General features: G+C 38.4%; 1 protein-coding gene across 6 annotated transcripts in view; it reads left to right on the top strand.

Annotated features, from left to right (window-relative positions):
* The window catches only part of TMEM232 (transmembrane protein 232), a 168,195-nt gene extending 162,923 nt beyond the window's left edge, over positions 1 to 5,272 (top strand). For all 6 annotated transcript variants that reach the window (XM_053911325.2, XM_053911326.2, XM_045197625.3 and 3 more), the window contains one exon: positions 5,052 to 5,272. In XM_053911325.2, the coding sequence (XP_053767300.1) occupies positions 5,052 to 5,255 (204 nt within the window). In that variant the 3' untranslated portion in view covers positions 5,256 to 5,272. The remainder of the gene's footprint in view (positions 1 to 5,051) is intronic.
* The last annotated feature ends 20,505 nt before the right edge of the window (positions 5,273 to 25,777 follow it).

Here is a 25,777-nt window from a genome sequence, read left to right as displayed (position 1 = left end):
CATATGATACTTGTCTTTCTCTGACTCACTTATATTTCATAACATAATACTCTCCAGGTCCTTTTATATTGTCAGAAAAGGTAAGATTTCCTTCTTTTTTATGACTCAGCAGTATTCCACTGTGTAAATGTACCACAGTGTTTTATCCACTCATCTACTGATGGGCACTTGGGCTGCTTCCAAATCTTGGCTATTGTAAATGATGCTGCAAGGAACTTAGGGGTGCATAGATTCTTTTGAATTAGTGTTTTGGGTTTCTTCAGATATATTCCCAGAAGTGGAATCGCTGGTTCAAAAGGCAGTTCTACTTTAAAATTTTTGAGATAACTACATACTGCTTTCCGTAGTGCTACACCAGTCTGCATTCCCAACAACAGTGCACTAGGGTTCCCTTTTCTCCATGTCCTTGACAACATTTGTTTGTTGATTTTTTATGATAGCCATTCTGACAGGAGTGAGGTGATATCTGATTGTGGTTTTAATTTGCATTTCTCTGATGATTAGTGATGTTGACCATCTTTTCATATGTCTACTGGCCATTTGTATGTCCTCTTCAGAGAAGTGTGTATTCAGGTCCTTTGCCCACTTTTTAATTGGATCATTTGTTGTTTTGGTGTTGAGTTTTATAAGTTCTTTATAAATTTTGTATATTAACCCCTTATCAGATGTATCATTGACAAGTATGTTCTCCCATTCACTGGGTTGTCTTAGCATCTTGTTGATGTTTTCCTTTGCTGTGCAAAAACTTTTTAGTTTAATGTAATCCCCAATTAATACACAAATGTAATTTGTTTATTTTCCTTTTGTTTCCCTTGTCTGAGGAGATTTATCAGAAAAAAAATGTAGCTACAAGAAATGTCTGAGATTTTACTGCCTATGTTTTCTTCTAGGATTTTTATGATTTTGATTCTAACATTTAAGTATTTATTCTATTTTAAGTTTATTCTTGTATATGGTGTTAAGAAAGCGGTCTAGTTTCACTTATTTCCACTATCTGTCCAATTTTCCCAATACCATTTATTGAATAGGCTATCTTTACTCCATTGTATGTTTTTGCCTCCTTTGTCAAATATTAATGGACCATAAAGGTTTGGATTTACTTCTGGGCTCTCTATTCTGTTCCATTCATCTATGTGTCTGCTTTTATGCCTATACCATGCTGTTTTAATTACTGTGGTCTTATAGTGTAGCTTGATATCATGTCTGTGGTCATTATACATGTTCTTTGACTAATCCCTTCTCCTTATTTCAACCATTATCAGCCTCCCCTCTCCCCTCTGGCCACTGTCAGTATGTGCCATATTTCTATGCCTCTGGTTCTCTTTTGCTTGTTAGTTTATTTTTGTTCATTAGGTTCCTCTTATAGGTGAGATCATAGGCTATTTGTCTTTTACTGACTGGCTTATTCCACTTAGCATAATGCTCTCCAGTTCCATCTGTGCTGACACAAAAAGGTAGGAGGAGTTCCTTCTTTCTTTCTGCTGCGTAGTATTCCAAAATCTTTAGGGTTTTCTCATGATCATTTTTTTGCATCCATTTAATTAGTGATATTTTGAGAAGTAATGAAGGATTATTTCATTTACTGATTCCATTGAATTATAATTTATTATATAGCTAATATTTAAGTCACTCTAGCAATAGTTACAAGTATTAGGATTTGGAGTCTGAATGACACATGGAAACAAAAAATAAGAGCTGTAGTATGGTATTTTAATTCAATAATGGTTTTGCTAAACTAATATACCACATGAACAAAGTATTATAAAAATTCTTGATGGTTCATAAATTATAGCATCCATATTTTACCCTTCACTCAACAAAATTTTCTAGGACAGGTTATAAGAGATAGCAAATTACCAACAGGCATGTGCACATATAGTTTAGTTTTAATAACACAACAAAAATCTTTTGACTCAGTTTTTGGTGACTATTCTGTACCCTTAACAGATTAGAAAGACTTTAATCACTTTGTGATTAAACTCACCTGCCTAAGGTGAGTTGAAGAGACAGAGGACATTATTTTGAATGACAGAGAGGAGGTTAGGAAGAGAAGGCTAGGAAATGGATCCTAAAAACTATCGTCTTTTCTACTTCCCAAAGGTATAAGGATTATGTAACTAATCACCACCATACATCTTTTAGAGTGTAGCTGTAGAAGAGTAAAGGAATCCTTTATGAAAATAAGTTTGACGATTGATAGGATCCAAATTGTATGATATGTGGCTGGTGTAATCAAAGAGTGGTTTGTGGTGTTGATTTGGGAAAGTTTATGGAAGTTTCTTTGAATTCATGTGTTCATGTATTTAAGGTATTCATGTGTATGCCATTTCCTTTCAGATAGCTATGGAAGTAATCTTTTGTACATAATATTTTATACTTTACAAAATGTTCTGAGATTAGTTACTTTAACCATCACAACAATTCCATAAAATATTTACCAATAAGAATGGTGGTTTACATTTCAGTTATTTTCCCAAGGTTTTAAAGTTAGTGAAGACCGTGTGCAAATCTTTGGACTGCGGATCTACTTTTCTTTTTAATTGTCCTTCATTGCTCAATTTCCTGATGTATAAGCCCCAACCTGGATGGAAATGGGTATGAGGAGGTTAAAGCTGTAGGATTGGCAAGAAACAAAAACACAGCTACAGGTTTAATTGTCTTGCTAAGTCAACTGAATTTTACTGAGTGGCCATGATAAGCAAAGAATAAGGCAGACACCGAATTGTTCAGCAGACATTAAGATACTGCTGCTATCCCATAGCATGATGATTGAGTCCCTGAGCAAATAGGTTGAATTAAGCAGTAAATGGTGCTTCTATTTTTCATCAATTTTAAGTAAACCTACATCCTCCTTACTGCCATTTCAGTGTTAATACTGGCAGGTAAAAGTAAAGACAAGACAACTGTTTATCCAAATAGATTTTATCAATGTCAACAGAGACAAAGATGTGAAAGAAAAGTGTCCATTTTTTTTCTGGGCTAACAAAGTGAAAGATTATAATATTATGGTGAATTCCAACGTTGCCAAGTCTAACAAGGGGGGAGAGGAGGAGGAGCGGCCTCCTAGACATTAGTGATATGCCATATTCCTGTTTTTACACATATCGTTTGGGAAACCCAAGCATTCTATTTTACTGAGAGTTCTTCAGAATTGAAATTCTGTGGATTTTTCACAATGTAAAGATCCAAGTCATGAGGTACGTTGAAATCTCTCATGTAAGTAGATTAGTTACCTTCATTTATAGATACTGTCTTATTTCACCAACTCCTACTTTTATGCTATAACATAAAATTGGTAGTTTCGTGAAGCAATTTTATGACTTAGTTTATTAGGTGAGAAATAATTATGTCACAGATATCATAGAATTTGTAGGGAAAAAAAAAACCAAGCATGAATTTGAGCCTGTGCCTAAATGTTCAGGATGTTTTCCCTCAATTTTCTGGATATTTCATGCAAAAATGGTTTCTAAGAAATGAAAGTAGATGAGTAATAACTATACATAGGGATAGTCTCAAGATAAGTACAAGTAATATTTTTATTTCTTATGCCTTAAAATTTTAACTGGAATTTAAAGTGTATATATGATTTTATTATGCTTTTTAAAAATAGTTACTATGAGTATGTTGATACTTTAAAAAATTTTTTTGCTTTTTGAAGGCTAAGTGATGTTACAGATTTTGAGGTTTGAGCTTGTTTATTTATATCTATATACCCCCAATGACAAATAATAGTTATAATTCACAGCACTGGCATATAGTAATTTATAAGTTAATTGATAAAATTGTGTATTTATTCTTACATGTTTAAACTTCAGTCACTTTCAAAGTACTCTTCCTTTGATGCAATGCACCTAGGGAGCCATTTTTTTCTACTGCTGAAAACAGTTTTTGAACTTGTTGATTTTGATGCTTTCTAGTGCTTCTGCTGTTTTTGGTTTCACTTCTGCCACATTGGCAAAATATCTCCCTTTGAGGACTTATTTCATCTGGGGAAACATAAAAAATGTTGCGCAGGGTGAGATCAGATGAATAGGGAGGGTGGGTCACAGGGGGCAAAGGTCATGCCATTTAGGGTCAAAAACTGCTGAACACTCATCACGAAATGGGCAAACACATTGAAAGGGCCTTAAAAAAATTCACTGAAGCTGAACGCACCCTCTCACAACAACTCCAGCTGGTACACTGATGTAGATGGGTTCCTAGACCACTTACGTAGCAGAGGAAGCCTGCACTACAAAAGGCTTGCCCTCCAGAAGATAATTCCTTTTTGGGGGGGGTGTCTTCCTTCATATGCATGAGTGAAGGACAAAACAAGCAATGTAGGTAGTATCTTTAGGAATTTCCACATTTCATGCTAGGAGTCATTCTGCCTTGAACTTTTCACCCAGCCTAAAGAGTGTTTACTGCCTCTTTTTACCCTTTCCTTTATGAAAGATATTAGAAGGGAAGAAAGTTCCTCATGATGATGCACAATTGAAAGGACATTGCCTCTTCCAACTTTTTATTCCTAGGGCCCTTGCCTCCACATGCGCTGTTACTGTTATGATTTAACACGCTCACTTGCGATGAATCTCTTAGATATTTTTAGGGGGCTGCTGAAAAATCAGGATTTATCATCTGGTTAACTTCATTTTTGACCTTACATGTAATAATATCACAATATCTGCCTTTCACTTTAATTTGGTTTTTCTTTTTGTTTGGCTTTGGCTTGATTTTTATTTCATGATTCCATGATCTCATGTAAATAGCAATGTTGATGAAGAAAGGAAATTCACTTGGTATACAGAAATATAAATTTTATTATCTCTTTTTTTGAATGACTTATGATTATTTAAAATGTTAAGAGGGAATTCTGGGGTTTTTTTGTGGGATGGTACACTTTCTGATGGATAAGTTATATATTTTCCAGTGTGTTAAGAGTATAAATTCCTGAAAGACATCTATGAGAAAAAGTAAGATGATAACTGAATATAAGAATTTGCATTTAAGAAGTTAAATTAATTTTTCCCATACAAAATCATATGTAAATGAAATCTTTTCTCTGTTAACAGTGGCAGAAAGAGCTAAAGATTCGAGAGGAAGAAGAGGCAATATGTGAGGCCAAAGAAGGGGAAGATAAAGAGTTAGAGGAAAAAAAACACTTCATGGAAATTATGAAGAGAAGAGAAGAGAAACTACACAAGAAAACCAAACCCTATGAGCTTCCTCCTAGGACTGAAGTAATTGCATTAGAAGAGAAACTGACCCAAAATTGAGAGCTGTATGCCAGAAATTCATTGCATGAAAAAGACCAAAATAGCTACATGTTAGGAAAAATTTCTTCTAATTAACAGGAAGTCATCTCTTAGAAAAGAGTTGTTATCCTGGTACAGGCTCTGAAATAATCATATCTTAGTCCTCAATTAACAATTAGCTCTAACTCATATTTGAGTGAAGTGATTTTACCAATTAAAGCTTTTTAAGGATACAGCTAGACTTTTCATAATTTACTCTTATCTTGTGATCATACAGCGCACTTAATCAATGATTCTTAAGATATTGATATTCATTGGACAGTTCAGTGGAAATGAATTGCAAATTTTTACTGAGTCACATATAAGGTTTCTGGAAAACAGAATGAGCATTAACTGATACTCTTATAATAATTATTATACAAATAAAAGAAGTGAGGAACCTGCTTGGATTTATATTTCATAGTCAATCTGTGCCAAATCAAACCATATGCCAGAAGCTGTAATTTGATAAATTAGTGCTTATAAACAAATCTGGATGGGCCAGTCATCTCAGAATGAGTTGGTCTTCAGCATATACCAGAGGAGACTGTTAAGAGGGTGGTTTTGCTTTGTCAGATAAGTTTATGAGAATGGGTTTGGATGGTCCTGGAAGGTACAGATGCACTTACAAGTAATCTAATCAGGATTCATCTTTAAAATATCAGTTCACTTTATCTGATGCTCTCAACCTAGGGCTTACAGTAGTGGGGTGAGGCTCCTGTGATGTCTTATAGTCTTTTTCTGAAAATTACGTATAATAACCACACCTCAATTTCGCATAGGTGGCTTGGTGATACTCAAGACCGGCACTTTATTGGAGATGCCAAACTCAGATGACTACCAGGTCAGGAAGGTAACATAAATTAGTGATGGAGACTAGGGAAAACCTACTCTATCCAAAGAAAGTTCCCATCAGTTGGCTGTATGCTGCAGTGCAGGTCCAGTATTGTGGGATCATTCAGTCTTCCAGGAAGAACACCTCAAATGGGGTTATTTTTAAAATAAAAGTTGCTAAATTTCAAAATGTTGGCAACCAGCTATTAAAAAACTCACATAATTTGGGATTAAATTTGAAACATGGACCACAAGTTTTGACTTCTATTATGTGAATTCAAACTATCATTTTTTAAAATTTAAGATAATAGCAATAAATAGTAGAAATGTGGGGGGGAGATGTCCCTATTTTGATTCCCAATAGAGGTGATTCAGATTAATATTGCTCCTCTCCAATCATTTGTCTCATTTTTGTCTCCACAATATGTAAGTTCTCAGACATAATGTCTCCTAATGCACCTGTCCAAATACCTTCATCAATCTTTGCTTTCTTTGCATGTAAAAAGAAATCTCTTCTGCAGAAGGCCATCAGTTCCTTTTCTGTGAATTCCGTCCCTTCCAAAATGTTCTTGTTCCATCAACTAATCCCTGTTGCCCCTGAAAGTCCCTCCCTATCACTCACTTCTCACCATATAGGTCTCGATTTTCTACCATCCTTCCATCCAAAGTACTCTCTCCTTAAGGCCCACAGTGAGATGCCTTGCCAAACCCTGACTTCTTTTTTAAGAAAAAAATCTTCCTATTTGGTTGTAAGAAATGGAACCACTGGGCTATACATTGTGAGGAAGGGTTCTGGAGATCAAAGAACTTCAACAAATCCTGCTGTTTCAGAACCATCTTTCAGAAACCTAGTGCCTCCGATTTTCAAACTTATCTGATGTTCTGAGGGATGGACTAGTCTGCCTTAGGGCCTCCCCACAGCAGACTTAGGTTCTATTTTTCCCAGTTCTGCTTAATCTCTTCTCACTTATTCACCTGCTTTCTACCTTCCGTGATTTTCTTAGTATTTTCAGAGTGCTATCATTATCTTTCCTTCCTATGGATTTATGCCATTTTTAATAATCTTTTGTCCATCATAGTAGTGGAGATTTGGAAGGAAGCTAACAAAGAGAATATACATATAAACAAGCATGTATATAGATAATGTATATATTCAAAAATATATGTATGTAAATGTATAAGAAGTCTGATTAATCACCTCTATTGACACATAATAGATAACTTTATTCCTAAATTATTCTCTAAAATTATTTATTAAGTTATTCTTTAAAATTCTTAAAATTTGGCAACACATATCTCTTGTAGTTTTCCTCCTATGTCTTGGAATATTGGCGACAACTAGGGCGTAGAGATCCGTGTTCACATTCTGTTCACCTCCTGCTAGCTTGAAACATCAGGCAAGTTACTGAACCCAACTGAGCTTCAGTTTACTACCTTATAAAATGGGTACAATATATGTGAGTAGTGGTATCAGTCAGAAGCTAATCAGGCAAATGGAAATAGGACAGTCACTTAAACCAATAATTCAGTGTAAGGAATTGTTTCAAAGTGGATTAGGGAACTGAGGAAATGAAAAAGGAAACAAAGAAGTAACACAGAAAACCCTCACTGCAGGAAACTGCTGCCACCTCCAGGCATAGGGGTCGGAGAGGAAAGGGTTGGGTTAGTTTAGAATCTGGAAGCCTGGAGGGGCCACCACACACAGTGGGACTCAGCCCTCTGTGTGGGAGGCATTGCCTAGCTGATACCTTTAAGGCATAATAAGTCTGTTTTGGGATCCCAGAAAAAAAAGGAACTGGAACAAATTGGCTATTGCAGAAACCATGCTGCCAGGAAGAGCAAGAAAACAGGAAGAACCAAGTTTCTGCTCCCAATCCTGGAACGCTTCCTCCCGCACTCCTGTCCCCAGTACCACAAAGCAGAGCAAAGAAGGATGGCTTTGGTGCTGGAAGACCCTGGTTAAATAACAGGGAAAAACGTGAGGCTCATCGCCCAGGACATATTAAGCCATGCAATAAAATTTAATTTGCCTATTGTTTCCCTGCATTTTAGGTGTTCCTTTCTGCTTTTTATACAGGCTTTCCTGAGAGGGGGCTTGGAAAAAAAACATCACTTTTTAAGTTAATATAAAAATGTAAAATGGCTTAAAAAGAAACTTTTACTACAATTTGTGTTTATAACAGAGGTTAGCCTTTAATTCTGCCAATAAGTCCTTAAGACAAATCCAACTGGAACTCTTTGCTCTTTGTAATGTACTTTTAGTATAATTTTGCCTCAAAATTCACAGAAGTCTCTGTGAGCCTCAGGCTGGGGTGGGCGCCACATAAGAGTCTTTAAACTACTTCCATGTTGTACAGCTTCTGGTTTATCAGCCTTAGTCATTTATTTTCCCAGACCTCCCACTTGAACTTGGCTAGAGGGAGGAGGAGGAGGAGATGGAGACAGATACTGCGTGTCTGTTCATCCCCTGCAGCTCTTACTCACCTGTAAATGTCTCTAGGACAGGAAGTGTTAACCTATCTCAGGTCTGAATTCCTCTCTATCTGGAACTTGTTTCTAGGCCACTTTACACTCCCTTCACTTTCATTTTAAAGAACAAACCTAGGTCTTCCTACATTCATTCATCATAAATTCTTTTTAGATTTATCTTAGCATCCGCCAAAGCAACTTCTTTTTTTTGTACAAACTATATCACAGACCTTTTGCCTTATTGAGAAGAAAGTATTTGTAGGAATTTTAACTAGTTTCACTAAGTATTGGAAGTTAAAAGACATATATTAGGTGACAAAAGGGAGAAAAGATACATTGTACGTTTTGAGTAACTGAAACATAAAAGTAAGCATTTTTTTAGCACAATTTTAAGAAGAGAAATCAAAAGATCCACGAAGGTTTGCAGGGCATGACACAGAGAAGTTTAGGGAAGAAAATACCCAAAACAATTATCTTCAGTGTGGATATGGGTGAGGGGTCACTGGGGAAAGGCGCCTGCAGAGGAGTAGACAAAAGCAGCTCACAGCAACAATTATAGAAACTCCATAGTAATGTTTACAGTTGTAATTCAAGTAATCGATCCTTCTGCTTTTATCAGTGAAAGTCCTGTCTGGGACACATGACTATAACTGTCTACTAGTTGATTTGAGTGACCTTTCCCACTTAAAAATTGTTTTTTCATATCAATAAATCCAAAGAAACTTCCAATGTAGAAGTAGTAAACACAGTTATTTCTTCCCATATCCCACCATACCCATCCCACTCTGTCTATACCACATGGTTCCATAGCAGGGTTTTATAGCAGTGGCGCCTTTGACATTGTGAGCTGGATAATCATTTAACATGTGCGGGAGGGCGCTTCCTGTGCATTTTCATCTGGTTCGCATCTTTGGTCTCTACCCACAAGATGCCAGTAGCAACCCTCCTCCCACACCCCTCCCCCAGCCAAACGTCCTTGGAGCAAAATTGCCCCTGGTTGAGAATTTTTCTATAGTTTCACTGACCTTGACTTTCAAATGTCATAGTTAACGTCTTGGTAAATGCTTGGTAAACTCCTCACATGGTAAGCTCTGTTTTGGTCAGCTAGTGATTCTCAGTTAAAATCGTGATAGGTCTCATGAAGCCTCTTCATTCCTCCTCACATCTGCACTTGCTGAAGTGGCAAGAGGAACAAGAGCACCCCTGTTTGTTTTATATGTGATTAGTTGATGACAGTTATAACTTCCCACCCTGTGGGCTAAAGACAAAGAGGGGTCATGGAAACCTGCTCTGACTGAGCCTTGTACAGAGAGGAAATGTCCAGCAGCACATTCGGCCCACGCTGCCCTTCCCAGCCTTAGGTTTACCCCCAAGGCAAAGTATTTGTAAGGCTTCTTGAGCCAATTCTAGCTGTTTTCCCTGATGTGCGGGATGTGTTTGGAAACTGAGAGCAGAACTCACTTTAAATTATCATCTTCTATAACATAAATTCATGTATTTATATAGTTTTGCAAATTCTGCTGATGATTTGGTTACTTTTGAGCTACGTGCATTTTTCATAGTGACATAGATTTCAAGGATAATTTGGCTTTCATGTTATCCAAGCCTGCTTTCCCGCTAATCATTCTAGCTAAGGGACCTATTTACATAATACCTAGCACCTTGTTATTTTTTATTCCTGCTTCATTGGAAAGCCAAAAATGAAAAGAAATGCATTTCCAAAGCATTTTTTAATTGAAAGATCCTTATGGTATGCATAGTGAAATTTCCCATGATCCTATTTTGGAAAAGGAAGATTCTCTTTCATGAATTAATAAGCAAGGTCGAGGTTAAGCATTTCAGAGTTACCAGTGCAATTTTTTTAATACGTAGTCAGACTATTCATAATCCAGTGATGCTTTGAGTATCTATATTTACTCTCAAGTGTCTTTTTAGGGATATTCATCACTTCATTTCATTGGAAAATTGAGGTTGAATAAATGTTATATTCACAGGCTGATTGACCACAGAGTAGCTTCCTGATAGGCCCAGTTCAACCAAAATCCAAAGAAAGAGAAATATAATGCTGAGAAATTGACTTTCAATTAAGTTAAACAATCATTGCTCATTCCCCATATCTGGTTTAGGGAGGAGGGTAAAGGGAAGCCCAAAACTCAGTTATTCTTTAATGGACCAAACAATAAATGTTTGAAGTCCCTTGAAGGGAAACTTGAAAACCAATTACAAACCTTGGAGCCGACACAGAGCTACTCATAAGAATAAGGAGATGATAGGAGAAATTAAATAGCTCATAGTATGTTCATTCAGAAGAGACATCAGAATTATCTGAAGCTCTCCTTTTACAGATGAGGAAACTGGGCACTGGCAGTTCACTGAGCTCAACATAAGATACTCAGTAGCTCATCCAATACGACAACCTATGAAGTAGGGACAGCATTTCTGTTGAATCAGGAGGAAACAGGCTTTTAGAAGTTGACTAATGTGCTAAAATGTCACTTAAGACTGAAGGTCTGTGGGCCTGTAGGCATTTGCACTACACACCCTCAGAGATTCGCCAAAATAGTGGTGATCAGGAATGGTACCCAAAGCCCCAGCTTGGAGTTCTGCCTTTGATGACATGATACCGTTCTGAGGTTATCTCCGTCCAAACACGTACTGCCACCTATGAATGTGCACCGACAGTACAGTAGTAAAAATGCAAGCATATAAGGTTGATTTCATAGTGCAGTTTTAGGTGAGTTCTCAAAGGAATGGAAAATTTAAAATTCTTAAATAGTTTGACCATTCATGACATGTGGTGAGATCATGATTGTTTGTAGGAATCATTCAGGAGTGAATAATAAGATGCTGCTCTGTATTAATCCCCATTATGTAGTTATGATTATGATGGTTTGGAAAGAATACATTGAATCTGGGGAGCAGAAGTGTAGCCAGTAGGAAAAAGTTTTGGCTGTGCCATTTCTGTGTCCTTTGCAGAGTCTTCAATTCAGGCAAATGTTTTTGGTTTCTGTTTTTCTGTTCCTTGACACTATTTCATTGTTGTGTTGCATTTTGTCAACTAGATAGTTTTTGATCCTTGAAGAAAATAATTTTTTAAAGAGGATTTTGGTAACAATTGCAGCTAGAAAGAAGTTTCAAATAATTCAAAAGGCAAGCTCTTATTCCTATATCTGTACCACTTCTTTATCAAATAATACGGGTAATTTTTAATACCACCTTACTCACAAGAACAATGAAGGCTTTATTTAAGACACACCAATGAAAAGTAAGATGGAATATTAATTCCAAGGTTGTAGATGCAGGTTTATCTGTTCCTTCAGGGATGGCAAAATGGCATTTGGGAGGTGAATTAGGCATTAAGACAGATTTACAAAGATTGTCCTGTATTTCCTTACCTTTTTCTATGATTCTGAAGCTTGCATCTCCTGTTCACTCGACTCCTTAAAACCATTCTAGATAAATGAATCCCAACAATTTTAAGGAAGAAGGACAGTAGGCAGGGAAGTAGGCTTGGTGATGATGTGACAGTGATGGTGATGATGATAAAAGCCAACATGTATTGAATCCTTATGTCTTACTATGGATTTATACTGTGTTAATGCTTTTCAGTTAATAATTTTTCACAAGTCTGGACATATGGATTATTACCATCTTTTTATAAACAAGGAACTAAGGCTTACGGAGGTTAATTAACTCATTTAAAGTTGCACAGCCTGTAAGTGAGCCTTTTTGAGCTGGACTTAAATGACTCCCAGGCCTGTGTTCTTAAGCACTGTACTCCAGTGAGTCTGCAGTTACATCAGCAACTTTACTTAAGACTGAAAATGGGACAGTCCCAAAGATGAAGAAGAAATAGCTCTTGTTAAGAGCCAAGATTTTGTAATGTTGCTCAATTATGTATTGCTCTGACCTCACAACAGTGTGTAGCCCATAGCAAGCTCTCAACATGTACTTCTAGAATGATTGAATGAATGGATGAGTGAATGACATGAAGAAGGCGTAAGGTGTTTCTATAAAAATAAAAAGCTCCTATTTAGAGAAACTTGTTTATTTAACAGAAAGATGAGCATGCCTTCATGCCATGCACTGTTGTGCTGTGGATATATATTTCTACTATAAGTTCAAAAGGCTTGCCTATCGTACATAACACATGCAAAATAAAATGTAGTGTAAGCCCCTTTGTAGCTGAAATCAAAGCCAGCCTCTGTGATGCTGGAGTCAAAATAGGAGCGAGAGAAATGCTGTGAGAGTGAGAATCATATTGTAATTTACATAAACATAAAACTAGGCTGGAGCTGAAAAATGGAATGCCATTCACAGGTTACCCGATTTCAGGTACATTAACAGTCTCTTACATTTTTTTTTACATAACAATTATTTTTGAGAGCATACTAAGGCCTTCAGAAAATGAGTTTATTTACAAGTTTTATAAATACTGGCATATTTTTGATATTATGCAAGTAGATTGAATCTTACACCTCTCTGCCTCTAATTTTTCATTTGGCTTCCCAACCAAAAGCTTCCCAATCAAAAGCAACAACTAGAGAACACACACAGTAGAGTTCCTTCCATAGCCTGCATCTTCCAAATGATCACTACTTGGCCATGAAACTTCTGACCCTAGAGAAGAGGAAAGGTAGGTCTTGAGGTGGAAAAGGCCCAACCCTATTCCAAGCAGACATTGTGGAGAGTAAGCCAGTTAAAAGGGATAGATTTAAGGGTACTTGATACCCTCACTACTCATCTCAAGAAATGGAGATCGGTTATAAATATCCAGGTAGATAAGGAGCCTGAGCACATCAGGTTAGTAGCATCAACTCCTGCACTACTGGGGAACTAGAGAGCTGGTAAGTTAGAGAGATGTTGAATGCAGCTGTTTCCAATGACACATGCAATCATTGGGGTAAGATGGGAAGCCAGGTCTCTGGTGTTAGTGTATCAAGCCCAGTCGCCAGAGAGGATTGAATCTTATTTAAAGCACATCAGTGCAGAAAGCACACTCCTCCATCCATTGTACTGTCAGAGGCCAGGGAGGATCCAGTGGACACTGGGAAGATTTAAGGACCCAGTCCCCTCTACTACCTTACACAGGACACACCTCTCTCCACCAGGTGTTCAAATGCTGTCTTAGAAAAGAAAATGGAGGGAAAAGGAAGCTGAAATGCAAAGAAGTTATTCCAAAGAAACAAATTAACATTTAAATGATCTCTTGATTTTTCAGATTTGGATAATTTTAAAACTGTGTTAGGCTGAGCTTTATCTTTGCCCTGCCCTAAGATAACCAGCAGAGGCAGCCTTAAAAGGAAGATCCAAGTGGTTTTATAAAACTTCAAAAACAAATGTTCTCTTTATATTAAAATGCTGTGTAAAACTAAATTTGAATCCTTGCAACATATATGTGCACTTGACATTCCAACATGTGAATATATATGGATTTATAGGTAATCTACACTAATTCACCGACCGGATATTTGCATGTATTCACCCATCCAGGGGAGATTTGCTGACTGGCCGCTCAGAACCAGACACTCATGCAGGCACTCGGGATGTATCAGTGAATCAATGAACGTAATATAAAGTATATCGTCCTACACATTGAAGACAATAATATGTGTGTCTGCGCACAAAACCAGTAACATTAAAATATGACATAATTTCAGATAAGAATAAGTGAAGGATAGAATAAAATAGCGCTCAGGGTAGGTGCATTTTAGAAAGAGCCATCAGGGGTGACTGAAGGATTTCTGCAAAACTGTAATGAAAACGAAGTGAGCCATCAACTTCCTGGGGGCAGACCGGGCCCAGCAGCATGGACAGCAAGTGTGAAATGCCTGGTGCAGTCACGCATGCTTTTGCTGAACCTTTCTGCTGCTTCTCCCTTCCAGGCACACGGTAGCATTGTACTTTATGACACAGTTGTATTGTGGTGGGTTGGATGGCAAATTCTGGCTGACAAATTGTGAAAGGAAATGCTGTGTTCCGCTTCTAGGCTAATGCATTTACTTGTTGGCTTGAAAACATACAGTGTTTCTTTTTTTCCCCTTTCAGAAAAATAATTAACAATGTTCAAGATATGGAGTCCTCTGTCACCCTGGGCCTCCCTTAGTAAAAATGATGGATATGAAAAGACAAAGCCTTTAAGTTTTAAGAGTTTGAGATTTTGGAGTTAATATATCACTGCAGAATCACCCAGCCTATGCTGATGTGATAGGAGTGAGCTTACTACCCGGGGCTGGAGAAGAGTAGACCCCAGAGCGATGGGAGGAGATAAAATTAAAGAAGTAAATTTGGGCCAGATGAGGTAAAACTATGAGAGCCATGATTCCAGGTTCAGATTTTTAACTGAGAGTGGTGGGGAAATATTATAGGGGTGATGAGACACACACACACACACACACACACACAGCTTTAGCCTGTCCTGTAATGCTTTGAAACATATGTTGAAACATGTAATGATTTATTTCTTTTGAAGTTGATATTTAAATTCACCAAAAATGTAATATGCTTTGCTAAGGACATAACAAATTATAAAACTGTCATTTAGGAGTTGAAAAAATTTCGGCTTAAACCTGATACCTTGACTAATTTACAACATAAAACAAGGATGGATCTGAGCATATTTACCTTGCAAACAGAAATTTTTGAAACAAACTTGATAAAGGAAAACCAAACAACAAAAACTTCTTAAAATTTATTCAGCTGTATTAAGATTTTATTGGAAAAAGATGAGTTATGAGGAAAAATAACACATACCACATACAGAAGGATGCTTTTCTTGTTTTTGTTGCTCTATTCAAAAAAGAAAGAGTTTGGCCACTTTATTTTTACTATTATACTGATACAGCAGCCTTCATTCTTTTCTTCTCGATAAGAAAAGCATATATTCGACACATCAATGGCCATGATTGCTTCAAGCTAAGCGGGGATGAGGAGATCGAAATAGGGGCACGATGGATCTCTCACAATGCATGCACGTAGGTGTCTCAATGGTTTTCATTCACTTTGTAGCTGCCGTATCAATGGCAGAGAAAATAGGTTTTGATTGGATTTGGCAGTAGCTTTCTCCTAACAATATTTTCAAGAGATAGGATTGCTTAGGGTTGAATTCCCAATTATTTCCTGCTTTAAGAAGCAGAATAAAACAATGACTCCAGGATTCAACGTAATTAGTTCTCCTGTTGACTTGTGTTTTTAATGTTAAATTTCTATTCCCCTGTGGGAAGAATTGACAAGTACCATTCTTTCTCCTGTGTGCACTAATAACCTTGAACACTGAGTGGACGTGTTTGACAACTTATTTCTGTGTCTCTGAGATCAAAGCTCTGAAGAGCTGTGAGACCAAAGTGCTAAGGAGATGGGACGCAAGATGTAAGAGGAATAATTTTGAAAATATTTAACTATATAGAGTGTGGATTTTATCCTTCTGTCACATATCATGTTCCTTTATCATCATTTAAATAAGATAGTACTCAAAGGAAAGGTGGCACACCCATATTTATTGCAGCATTATTCACCATAGTCAAAAGGTAGAAGCAACCTAAGTGGTCATTGACAAAGAATGGATAAACTGAGGTTTGCCGACACAATGGAATACTATTTACTATTGAAAAGGAAAGGAACTCTGTCGTATGCTACAACCTGCATGAACCTTGAGGATATCATGCTAATTGAAATAAGCCAGTCACAAGAACAATATTGAATGATTCCACTTCTTTGAGGTATATAGAGTAATTGGATTCATAGAAACAGGAAGTAGCATGGTTGCCAGGGAGAGGGAGAAATGGGGAATTACTGTTCAATCTGTATAGAGTTTTAGTTCTGTGAATAATAGAGTTCCAAAGATTGGTTGACCAACAATGTGAATATACTTAACACTACTGAATTAAACACTTAAAAATTATTAAAAGGGCACATTTTAGGTTATGTGTATTCAACCATAATTTGTAAAAATATATTTTAAAAGAGGAGGGGTAGTACTTATCACATCAAAAAGAAGGAAAAAAGGGGATGATGCTTATTGATGTAAAAATGAAGAAAGTGGACCTCATACCATTGAATCCCTGGAAAATATGGAAAATAGAAAGGAGAAGCATTGATATGAAGTGAGGTTCAGTCTCTGTGTCTTTGTTTCCTCTCTGGGGATGTGTCCCGACATAAACATCCAGGAGAGGGGGGTGATATGAAAATTCTGATCGGGCAGCATCTAATTGCCCTGGAGTAGACTGGAAGGACACAAGCCTGTAGGAAAACCCCACATCTTTTTCATGCAGCACGGCATAGGGATGCTATCACAGCATTTGCAAGAGAGGCATCTGGATGGATGAAGCTGGCACAATACTTCTCATCCCCCTTTCCTTTGGTGAAGGCTAAGGGTGGAAATATTCTGTATACTAAGATGGTACAGAAAGGATGCTGATATAATGTTCCAGGAAACAGGCCACCTACAGATACTGTCTGAGAGAAGCAGAATAGCCCTGTGATAAAGACAGAACATGAACTCTGAAACCAGTCTGCCTTGGTTTTTATATCTGGTTTCTCTACCTTCTAGCTATGCACATTTGATCAAGCTATTAATTACCTCTCTGTACTGTAATTTCCCTTCTTAAGATACAGTAATAATAATACCCATCTCACTATGATCTTTGTGGATTAAATGAGTTTGTAGATGTAAAAGTCCTTGTATAATGTATTCCTCAGAAATGTTAGTCATTATTTTTTGGGAATCGCCCTGCCTGGTTTCAGAAACTGTAACCCCTCATGGCTAAGGTCGAGTAAAAAGACGTTGGGACCATAAGCCACTGGGGAGACAAAGCTTATCTTCCTTGTAGGGGCACCGCCTCTGCCCCCTTTCACTTCACCCTGCTTGGCCCCAGGCGGGTGACTGGTTAGCCAATGACGAGTAAGATTCCTCAAAGGAGGGATGACCTAAGACAGTCATGATCATGAAGGGGCCCTCAGGGAAGACCTTGGGGGGCTATAGGAAAAGGGGGTGATGGACCCTCGCCCCTCGGCTTTGACATAGCCTGAGTCCTCATTCTGTCTGCAAGGAGTCTCCTAATCTCTTGGCTGCCTTGGTTCCCCTACCTGACTTAAGCCTGAAATGATGCCAGAGGTGGGTGAGGCCCTGTACTAGAAAGGGTGGGTTCCCTAGGGCGATCAGGCCTAAGAAAGAATGCATAAAATCCTGTGAAACCTGCTTTGCCAACACCCTCAATTTAAATGATAAGGGTCCAAGCCTGAAATGAGTTTGTTCCCCAAAGTTTTATGGCCCTTTAGCTATCTGACCCTGACTCTAAATAAGCCCTCAGAGTTCTTTGTTTGTTATCTATTGTTTGATCATTACGGCCTGACAATGATTGAGCTTTACATGTATGCCCTGTATCACTTTGCAAATAAGCCTAATAAAAGCCCATTGAGGAACAAGCTCCTGGCCCTTCTCCTTTGAGAGATGGGTTACCTTTCCTCCCCAAGCAGGTCATGTCTTGGTAGACTTATTTTCATCTGTGGCATATGGGGGCCTCTGCAGGCAAAGCTCCCCCACAATTATTTTTATTTATTATCATTATTGTTATTATTATCAAAGGGGAATGTGATGACACCGTGAAATATGTTCCTAAAGAAAATAAATCACTTACCTTTAAACAGAAGGCTGAAAGTTTCCATCTTTTGTCATCTAATTAAACATGAGTTAGGGAAACACATCAGATGAGTTGTTGGAAAAACATTAAATGAGTAAATGCTAATTTTTTGTATATTGAGCGTAGTGTGAGTTTATATATATATATATATATATATATATATAATGCTCCAATATTCCTAATCTGTGTGCCTGTACCTAACACTAGTGGGACGTGGAAAGATACAACTAGAGGCCCATATACCATCAGTATAAATACTTAAATACAAGTTAAGCTAATAAACTGTTAAATATACCTCCTGTTCATTTGCTTTGAAACTTACACTTTCAAAATGAACTGGAAGACAGGCTCAAATTTAAAATTATCATGGAGTTCCATGCTGGTACCTGGTGGAGCAGGTAAGTAGGTTATAACCCTTGCCTCTCAGCTGCCCCCCTCTCTTCCCACTATCCATCTCTGACCTGCCCTGCAAGAGGCCTGATGCACGTGCATTTTGGTCAGCCTAGCCCACACGATCAAAGTCCATCTATAACCATGTAAACAGGCAGTCGTTTCCCACCCCTCACACCAAGAGTTGGAGACATCAGCAACATGGGCCAGCTTCCTGGTACCTGAAACATGGTATTGTTGGGGAAGGGCATGCACTTGAGCATGTCTCTTTAACTCAATAAATTCCTTGCCCTGCAGAGAGGACCTTGGCCAGAAGACCAGAGCAGGATTTGCTCATGTCCACAGCCTAGAGCAAGAGCTCTTTGTGCCTGCATATGGGTGGCAATGTGCACCAAAGACTGATTCCGAATCCCTCAATTACAACTGGAGAACAAAATCATTCAAAGTTAGAGGTCATCCCAACCCTGAAAGAGAAAGAACATATAGCAGGGGCTAAAAGATAGCCAACAGATAGAGGAATGGGAGTGACATAGAAGGTTATCTCTAAGCCCTTTCTTGAAATCAGGCATTTTAAAAAGAAAGATCATCTTCCAGAAAGAGAAGCCCAGCTCCAGTAACAGCAACTCAGGCTGTGAATATAATGACCAGGGATGTGCTATTTTTCATTGATTATAAGAAGTACATTTATTTGACGTATAACACCTTGAAATTGGAATGTTTCCTATAATTGACAGTGCTTTACAATTGCCATCAGCCACACAACAGTTGTGAGATGGTTGTCCAACACCCAACCCACAACCCACATCACTGTTTTGATCTTGTACCTAATTCTCCTTTGCCTCTCCTATCTCCCTGATTGGAGAATTTGCTCTCAGTGATAGCCAGGCCTCACTCAACGTATTCCCCTCTTCCCACAACACCCTTCTCACTACCCATCCCAATGCACACACAGCTGGAAATCTGCGTAGAGATCTCTTCAGCTCTCACTCACAGACCCACGCTGCACACTAAATATTTCCAGCTTACTGCTTTTGAAAGGTTTTTGCATTATATTGAGAAATAGGGTTTCATAGTGTATACTAAATTCAACTTAGTTTTGAATTCATCAGACCAAATCCCTATGTGTTCCTATTGTAATTCTTCCCTCCAGCATAAATAATTCCTCAGCATTTAACAAATCTTTGTAGCAGGTCTTCAGCTCACAAGCTTTAGATATCCTCTGATATCAATTGTAAATCTGCTAAGCTATGAATGGTCCCAGGTAGCTCTCTGCCAAGCAATCATTTTGGCTTCTGACAATCTATGGATAGCTGAAGCTACACACATCCAAATAAGAATATGAGGCATCCTTAGTTATCCCAGCTAATCCTGTGGGGGAATGAGTATTCTACACAGAGGCACCACTGGAGATTAGTAGGTTTGACCTAGCTGAGAGTGATGATGGTAAAGAAGGCCATTCATACTGGGGGAAAACTGGCAAATACAATTTAACACTTAGATCTATTTATCTGCCCTGTGGTAGTTTAAGTAGACTTTCTAATGCTGCTCACAGTCTAAGAGATTTATTACTTAAAATTTTTCTCTGGGATTGAGCCTTTCTATTCATATCTGGGCCTTGGACCATTTTTGTAAGGAGTCAGGCCAGCAGTATGTGGCTTTATATCCATGAAAGGCAATCTGTAGAGAATGTGTCAAAAGCACACAGTGAGTCATCTTATTTTTCTTTGCATCAAAAAATTGCAGAATTTAAAGACATTAGAAGTTATCTGCTAGATTATAGTGAACAGAGCCTGTGGCAGACAGAAAATATTTATTCAGTGTGCAGCTTGGGCCTGTGAGCAGGAGCTGAAGAGATAGCTATGCTGATTTTCAGCTGTGTGTGCAGTGGGATGGTGAGTGAGGAGGAGGGTATGGGAAGAGGGAAATACATTGAGCAGGGCTTGGCTTTCACAGTGAGCAAATTCTCCAAGCTGGGGGACAGGAGAGGCCAAGGAGAATTAAGCACCAGATTAAGACAATGAGCTGTGGGTTGTGGGTTGGGTGTAGGACTTCTCAATGAAGTTTCCTTCTTATTTCGCCCCTTGACCCCAGCCTTACCTTTCTCTTACCACCCTTCTTTTCCACCACACTCCCTGTGGGTTGCCTGTCCTCCCCCGCCATCTTGCCATCTCTATCTTTCAAAAATAAAATGCAGCAAAGTTGAATATGTGAACTTAATTTAAATTTCAACATTTAAATGTGCTAGAACCTTAACTAATAATAGAAAGTAAAGTTTATCCCAAAATTGCTTTTCCTTTGTTAATACTCACCCAAATTCTTTGTCTCCAACATGGCTTCTTCCTTGCTTTCTGGCCCTACTCTGTTTTGTCATGACCTCTTACTTTTATCTCTATTCCTTCTTCTTGAGTAACACAAGGGAGCTAGAAGGTGGCAAAGGAGAAGGTGAAAGATGATGGAGTGATAGAAAAACTGATGCAGATTCCATGTAGGATTTATCTTATGTTTATCTCAATGTCTCCTTGATTAAAAAAATGTTCTCTGAGTGAAATGTTTTAATTCTTTTAGCTATGTCAGACCTAAAGGTTATCCCATTTGGGGGAATTTTTATGAAAAATAATATAAACTGTGAATACAAATATAGGTAAAGGCTGTGACAAAGGCATAAAATCATCTCATTTTTCTTTGTATCAAAAAATTGCAGAATTTGAAGATATTAGAGTCATTTGCTAGATCATAATGAGATTTTGCTGCATTTTTGGCTATTCTATTTTTTCTTCTATTAATCAGCTTCTGGAATTTTTTTGCAAAATTACGTGTCCTCCACTGTTTGTAGTTTTGGTGAGACTGTCAATCGAGGTATACTGACCGCCCTTGGAACAAGTATTGTCCAATTCAGGCCATCTCAATATCTGAATTTTGAGTCTTGAGTTAATGGATAGCAAAAATAAAACACAAGTACATTTTGGAGATATTACCTGTAATTAGTAGCATGTTGGTAAAACTATCACTCCTGTCACCTAACTTCCCGGAGCTATACCTGTTCCTACCCTGCTGGCCTGGTTGTCTGCAGTACCCTCACTGATTGCGGTGCAATCCCATATCCCTCTAACAAATTCCCTTTTACTTAAACTACTAGGGTTTGTCTGTATTGTGTACAAACGAAGAAAACCAACTCATGAAAACACTGTTGACGTAGTGAGATGGTAGGTGATTTTAAGAGTAGGTAGCTACACTGTAATATGTCTCTGATTTCCTAACTGTGCAGATATATATTTAAAGAGTTATATTAAAGTTTTGAAAGAGCGATTAAGGTGGAAGTTGGTACTTCGTGAGACTGCAAGAAGATGTGAAATATTTAGTCAGAGAGTAATCACAAGCAGCACTGGCAATCTTCTGTGTGGAGCAAATGTTGTATCGGGAAGGCAATTCTGGTATTCCTTAATTCAGAGGGGTTTAGAGCGGGGACGGCAGTCTGAAATATCTGTAGGGAAGGAGCCCTAACGCAAATGGATGAGTCATCCGGGATACTCTCACTACCATGAAGAAATACTCCAGCCCATTTTTCTTCAACAGCTCCTTCAGTCTCTCTCTTCCATTCCCACCTCTGATAGAGACATGTGCCCAAAGGCATACTGCTTGACTCCATGAAAACACCACTGCCAGTGTAATGATAAAACGAAACTCATCCTTTTCTTCAGGGAAACAACAGGATTATAAGCACTCAGGCACTAGACAAAATATGCCCTTCACCTGGGGCAACACTTCTCAGCTCTGGCCAATCACTGCCTTGCAAGAAGGCTAGCCTGGAATTGCTACATCTTCTGATTTTTAAAAAATATTTTATTTATTTTTAGAGAGGGGAGGGGAGGGAGGAAGGAGAAACATCACTGTGTGGTTGCCTTTTGTGTGACCCCTACTGGGCACCTGGTCCGCAACCCAGGCATGTGCCCTGACTGGGAATCGAACTGGCAACCTTTTGGTTTGCAGGGCATCACTCAATCCACTGAGCCACCCCAGCCAGAGCCATCTTCTGATTTTTTAAGTACTCAGAAATATCCACGATTTTCTTAAATGTACAGTAATATTTTGTTATATATTGGCAACAAATTTGATTTAAAATATTGGGTTAAAATAATATTTTCAGCCCAGGAAAACAAAGTGTGCATTCTGTTCTTGGCCTATATATACTAAACAGCTGAGATGTGATAATTGATATAGATTTGAGGCGTGTGAAATACATATCAACCTCAATATTTAAGAAAACAAGTTTTTTTATAAATCAAACTCATCAGCTAGAACAAGCCACCTTGGTCATGGAATAAATCCCAGGGAGTGGCCTGGCAAACTCTTGCAGGGTCCAGCAAGTAATGGAGGATGAACAGAGAGCGGAAGATGCTGCTGGGGCTGGTAGCTCCAAGGACATATTGATGTACTTTGCTGGGCCAGACAGAGGAATCATACCTGGGTTGGTGAGTGATTTTCACATCATATTACATGTAAAGAAATAAATGAAAAAAACCCTAAATATTGATATTCCAAATTTATAGTTTATTTACTTCCTATCTTGGGAGTGCCCAAAGCTGACAAAGAATGTTGCATCAATACTAACTTGCTTTTAGACTACTGCATTATACTTCATAGGTTACCTAGAAAAATGAACCACTCTTTTGCCACTGAGCACATTCGAACAAAGAAGAGAATAAGATTGACAGCACTGTTCAGATCCATTAGTCAAACTATAGTAGCTTTGGACAGGTAGTTTCCAAAATACATCAGCCTCATTTACGTCCAACAGTAACAACAGACCATGGGCATTTTTCTACAGTGACACAAGGCTCCCAAATACTAAGGCAGAAAGTGGTTTTTGACACACACCACTTTTAGGAAAAGGATTGGAAGTGGGAGGTGAATGACAGACTAAATATCTGTATTCCAATGATTATAGAGAAGAAAGAAACAACCTGATTTACTTAGGGGCTAGGTTAAAATCATTGAGGGAACGAAAGAAGGCAGGCAGAAAGTGACTAGTATGATAAATAGTAATTTTCTGAAAGACAGGCCACAAATTTCTAAATATGTCTAAGAAAGTAGAAGACCCTGCTTGTTCCTGAAAATTTTTGTTCTAATAAATGCCACTACACTACTTATTGATTTTAAGTGATTCATTCCTTATACTCCAGGCATCCTGCATACCCACATTTAAAATAAACATAATTAGAACCTCTGGCCAACATGGAGGCATATGTAGACACACTGTGCCTCCTTGCACAACCAAAAGAAGAACAACAATTTAAAAACAAAAAACAACTAGAACTGACAGAAAATCGAACTGTATGTAAGTCCAACAACAAAGGAGATAAAGAAAAAACACTCACCCAGACCGGTAGGAGGGGTGGAGACGGGCAGCCTGGTGCAGAGGACTCACGGCAAGGCGGCGGCTGGCAGACTCAGTGAGGTGGCAGATAGTGGAGTGGGGTGGGCAAAGCTGCAAATGGCTGGCAAGACAGCAGCTGGTGGATCCGGTGACAGACCTCGCAACCCAGAGTTCCAGCGGGGGGAAGTAAAGCCTTAAACCTCTCATTGAAAACACCTGTGGGGGTTGAGGCAGCAGCAAGAGAAACTCCCAGCCTCACAGGAGAGTTCCTTGGAGAGACTCACGAGTGTCTAGAATGTACAGAAACCCACCCACTCAGCAAGCAGCACCAGAAGGGCCCAATTTGATTGTGGGTAGCAGAGGAAGTGACTGAAAACCCACAGAGAGCAGAGAAAGTGCCATTGTTCCCTCTTGGCCCCTCCCCCACGTACAACGTCACAGCACATGGGTTGCCCAGCCCTGATAAACACCTAAGGCTCTGCCCCTTTACATAACAGGTGTGCCAAGACAAAAAAAAAAAAAAAAAAAAAAAGGCCCAAATGAAAGAACAGATCAAAGCTCCAGAATAAATACAACTAAGCAACGAAGAGATAGCCAACCTATCAGATGCACAGTTCAAAACACTGGTAATCGGAAAGCTCACAGAATTGGTTGAATTTGGTCAGAAATGAGATGAAAAAATGAAGGCTATGCTAAGAGAAACAAAGGAAAATGTACAGGGAACCAACAGTGATGGGAAGGAAACCGGGACTCAAGTCAACAGTGTGGACCAGAAGGAAGAAAGAAACATCTAACCAGAAAAGAATGAAGAAACAAGAATTCAAAAAAAAAAATGAGGAGAGGCTTAGGAACCTCCAGGACATCTGGAAACGTTCCAATATCCGAATTATAGGGGTACCAGAAGGAGAAGAGGAAGAGCAAAAAATTGAAAACTTATTTGAACAAATAATAAAGGAGAACTTCCCTAATCTGGTAAAGGAAATAGACTTCCAGGGACTCCAGGAAGCTCAGAGTCCCAAAGAAGCTGGACCCAAGGAGGAACACACCAAGGCACATCATAATTACATTACCTAAGATTAAGCAGAAGGAGAGAATCTTAGAAGCAGCAAGAGAAAAGGACACAGTTACCTACAAAGGAGATCCCATAAGACTGTCAGCTGATTTCTCAAAAGAGACCTTACAGGCAAGAAGGGGCTGGCAAGAAGTATTCCAAGTCATGAAAGGCTAGGACCTACATCCAAGATTGCTCTATCTAGCAAAGCTTTCATTTAGAATGGAAGGGCAGATAAAGTGCTTCTCAGATAAGGTAAAGTTAAAGGAGTTCATCATCACCAAGCCCTTATTATATGAAATGTTAAAGGGATTTATCTAAGAAAAATAAGATAAAAAATATGAACAGTAAAAATGACAGCAAACTCACAGTTATTAACAACCACATCTAAAACAAAAACAAAAGCAAACTAAGTAAACAACTAGAACAGGAACAAAACCACAGAAATGGAGATCACATGGAAGGTTATCAACAGGGGAGTGGGAGTGGGAGGGGGAGAGAGGGGGAAAAGGTATAGAGAATAAGTAGCATAAATGGTAGGTAGAAAATAGACAGGGGGAGGGTGAGAATAGTATAGGAGATGTAGAAGCCAAAGAACTTATAAGTATGACCCATGGACATGAACTATAAGGGGGGAATGTGGGAGGGAGGGCGTGTTCAGGATGGAGTGTAGTGAAGGGGGGGAAATGGGACAAATGTAATAGCATAATCAATAAAATATATTAAAAAATAAATAAATAAAATAAAA

The sequence above is a fragment of the Desmodus rotundus genome, chromosome 1, assembly GCF_022682495.2.
Source record: "Desmodus rotundus isolate HL8 chromosome 1, HLdesRot8A.1, whole genome shotgun sequence".
Classification (NCBI taxonomy): Eukaryota; Metazoa; Chordata; class Mammalia; order Chiroptera; family Phyllostomidae; genus Desmodus; species Desmodus rotundus.
The sequence above is the reverse complement of the archived record's forward strand: the minus strand, read 5'-3'. Positions and strand labels throughout refer to the sequence as shown.